Source organism: Volvox carteri (genome assembly GCF_000143455.1).
Source record: "Volvox carteri f. nagariensis unplaced genomic scaffold VOLCAscaffold_306, whole genome shotgun sequence".
Lineage (NCBI taxonomy): Eukaryota > Viridiplantae > Chlorophyta > Chlorophyceae > Chlamydomonadales > Volvocaceae > Volvox > Volvox carteri.
In genome coordinates this window covers 8,109-10,661 of record NW_003307838.1, presented here as the reverse complement: position 1 = coordinate 10,661, position 2,553 = coordinate 8,109, and the positions used below count along the sequence as shown (strand labels likewise).

Here is a 2,553-nt window from a genome sequence, read left to right as displayed (position 1 = left end):
ACCCCCCTTTCTGCATTCCGCGTACTCTGGCTTTTTACATGTGGTCTTGTGCCCAGCCTGGTGCCCCCCCTGGGAGCGCTGTCCAAGACACGCTGTTTCGCCCGCTGATGGCGGACCAGCGGGCTTTCAAGGCGGAAGCGCTGCAGAGCGCCACTCTTGCCGCGCGGTTACGGCTACACCTGCGGGCTGCTCAGTTGTACGACGGGGAAACTGTGCACAGTTTCCGCCGTGGTGCCCTGCAGGCCGCTGCGTCGGCCGGTGCGGGAGTTCCCGCCCTGATGGAGTTCAGTCAGCTTCGGACTCCGGCGGTGCTGGAGCGATACCACAAGACCACATGTAAAAAGCCAGAGTACGCGGAATGCAGAAAGGAGGGTCCTCACTGTTGGGCCGCAGCAGCACCGCGGGGCCACGCACCAGCCGATAGGTCTTAGTTCCCCGCTGACGGAAGCAGAGGGTAGGACATCCACCAGGACCCCAGGACCATGGCGGAGGTAGCGGGAACCCAGAGTACGGCCGGTCGGGCTGCGAAGGTTCGACGAAGTCACCCACCCCCAGCTTCCCGATATCGTGACCCCTCTGGGCAGTCTGCCACAGGAGAAGCACGCACAACAGGTCCCGCAGGAAGACCAGTCGGGGCAAAGCTTCATCAGTCACCACCACCTGCGACCACAAGTAACCCACGAGAGCACGGTACTTGTCATAAGACAAGGGTACTGCCGAAACCTCGGTGTAACCCCCGGCGACCTGGGACCGCTGATACGACGCGCGGAAATCCTCAACCCAGATGCAATCGCAAGGGTTGCCTTGGCCGGTGGAGACGTCGAATCGACCACCCCGGCCCACACGGCTGAAGAAACCACTCAGGCAGGACAGGTGGGACTTAACGGCGGCAGGCCCAACGGGGCCACCACTTCGGCCCTGATGCCGGGGCATCCACCAAACCGTCATATAGACGAGCACGTCGTCTGGCGTACAATTCCCACAGTCCCGACCACGACCATGGCTGAAAGCCACTCAGGAACTCGGTGACGGCACCATCCTGGCGGGACACCGTAGAAGAGGCTAGGGCACCAAGGAGCATCTGGTTGGCCGCGGCCAGACCCCGCTGGTAAGACGCTTCTTGATCCGCGGCTGAAATGAGGGGCGAAGGGCGGAGCCGAGCGATAACCTGGTCTAGGCGACCGCGAGCCACACCCAAGGGGGCAGGTGCCTGCAGTCCGAGAGAATCGCTTATGAGAGCGCTAGAGCAGGGTCAGCAGCCAAAGGACTTCTCTACCAACCTGGGCAGGAACGCCCAGCGGGAAAGGCCGGCTAACGGGGGGCCCAGCGGATCCGGCGGCGGCGCCGGTGACAACCCCAGGGCCAAGAAAGAACTCCTACGGCAAGCGAGACACGATAATCAGCCAACATTGCACACAGAACAGGGGGCAGCAAACGGATAACCCACAGAAGGCGCCAAAGGCGGAGACTCGAGAGATGGAGCCGACAATCCAACCAAGGAAAGCGGACCCCCCTGAAGGCCGAGGCCGCCAGTGCGAAGAGGGACCTGCGGGGAGACGGGCCCGTCTATCGCAAGCGCAAAGGACAACACAATAGCTCGGCGACACCTCACCACGCCACGTAAGCCCCATCCAGGAACAAAGGAAGGCTGCACGGAGCTAGTCGCGTCAGTGCCAAGAAAGGCAAAGCCATCGACCTGGGCACGACAGCGGTACGGAAACGCATCAGAATGATCGCACATTCAGGACAACCGGGAATCAGTGGTTTACATCTAATTAATCTAAACCTAAGGAGAAGGAGATCAGCTGCGATGCAAGTAGGCAGATGAACAGGGCGTAAATCGCCCACGCGCATTGGAGACCGCAGTAAGACGCAAGAGTAGCCAATAATTTTCCCTGTCATAAATGCAAGCATCTTACCGCCGCTCCGGACCCAAGGCTTAAAACTTGCGGACCAGCCGACTACTGGCTCGTAATGGCGTTCGGCTTCGCCCCGGCCTGCTGGGTCTACAGCCTGCTGAAGCAGGAGCTATTTCGACCGATGCGGGAGCGAGGCGTAGACCTGGCGTACTTAATCGACGACTGCGCGGTGGCAGCGAGGACACTCCCAGCTGCACAGCGCCTATGCCGAGCAGTCGTCGACCTCCTCACGGCGCTGGGTTTCACCCTGAGCCTTGAGAAATGCCAGCTGCGACCGTCCCACCGCGTCAAGTTCTTAGGCTTCATGGTCGACGCACAGCGCGAGGTTTTCGAAGTACCCGAGGAAAAAGTCCGCCAGCTGGCCGAATCGGTAGAGCTCTTGGAGACCGCGGGACCGGATTCAATCACAGCCAGGGAGGTGGCACGGGTGGCCGGCCGGATCATGGCCATGAGCCCGGCGGTGGCTACGGCGCCGCTCCACGCGCGTGTGGTTGGGCGGGCGGCAGCAGGAGCAGCACACTGGGATGAAGCGGTGGGGGACCCAGCCACTTTCCTGTCTAGGGCACGGCTCTTCCTAACCCTGCTGCGCCTCAAGAACGGTAAGACGTGGTGGCGACGCGGGCCAGCCCTGGTC

The 2,553-nt window shown here is 61.8% G+C and overlaps 1 protein-coding gene across 1 annotated transcript in view; it reads right to left on the bottom strand.

The window, feature by feature from the left end:
- VOLCADRAFT_108654 (uncharacterized protein) overlaps positions 1-2,553 on the bottom strand; it is a gene marked incomplete at both ends in the record, with an annotated part of 5,947 nt that overhangs the window by 1,343 nt on the left and 2,051 nt on the right. Inside the window, 5 exons of the mRNA XM_002959503.1 lie at positions 975-1,131; positions 1,281-1,376; positions 1,448-1,546; positions 1,613-1,696; positions 2,237-2,295. Coding sequence (XP_002959549.1) covers positions 975-1,131; positions 1,281-1,376; positions 1,448-1,546; positions 1,613-1,696; positions 2,237-2,295 — 495 coding nt within the window. The remainder of the gene's footprint in view (positions 1-974; positions 1,132-1,280; positions 1,377-1,447; positions 1,547-1,612; positions 1,697-2,236; positions 2,296-2,553) is intronic.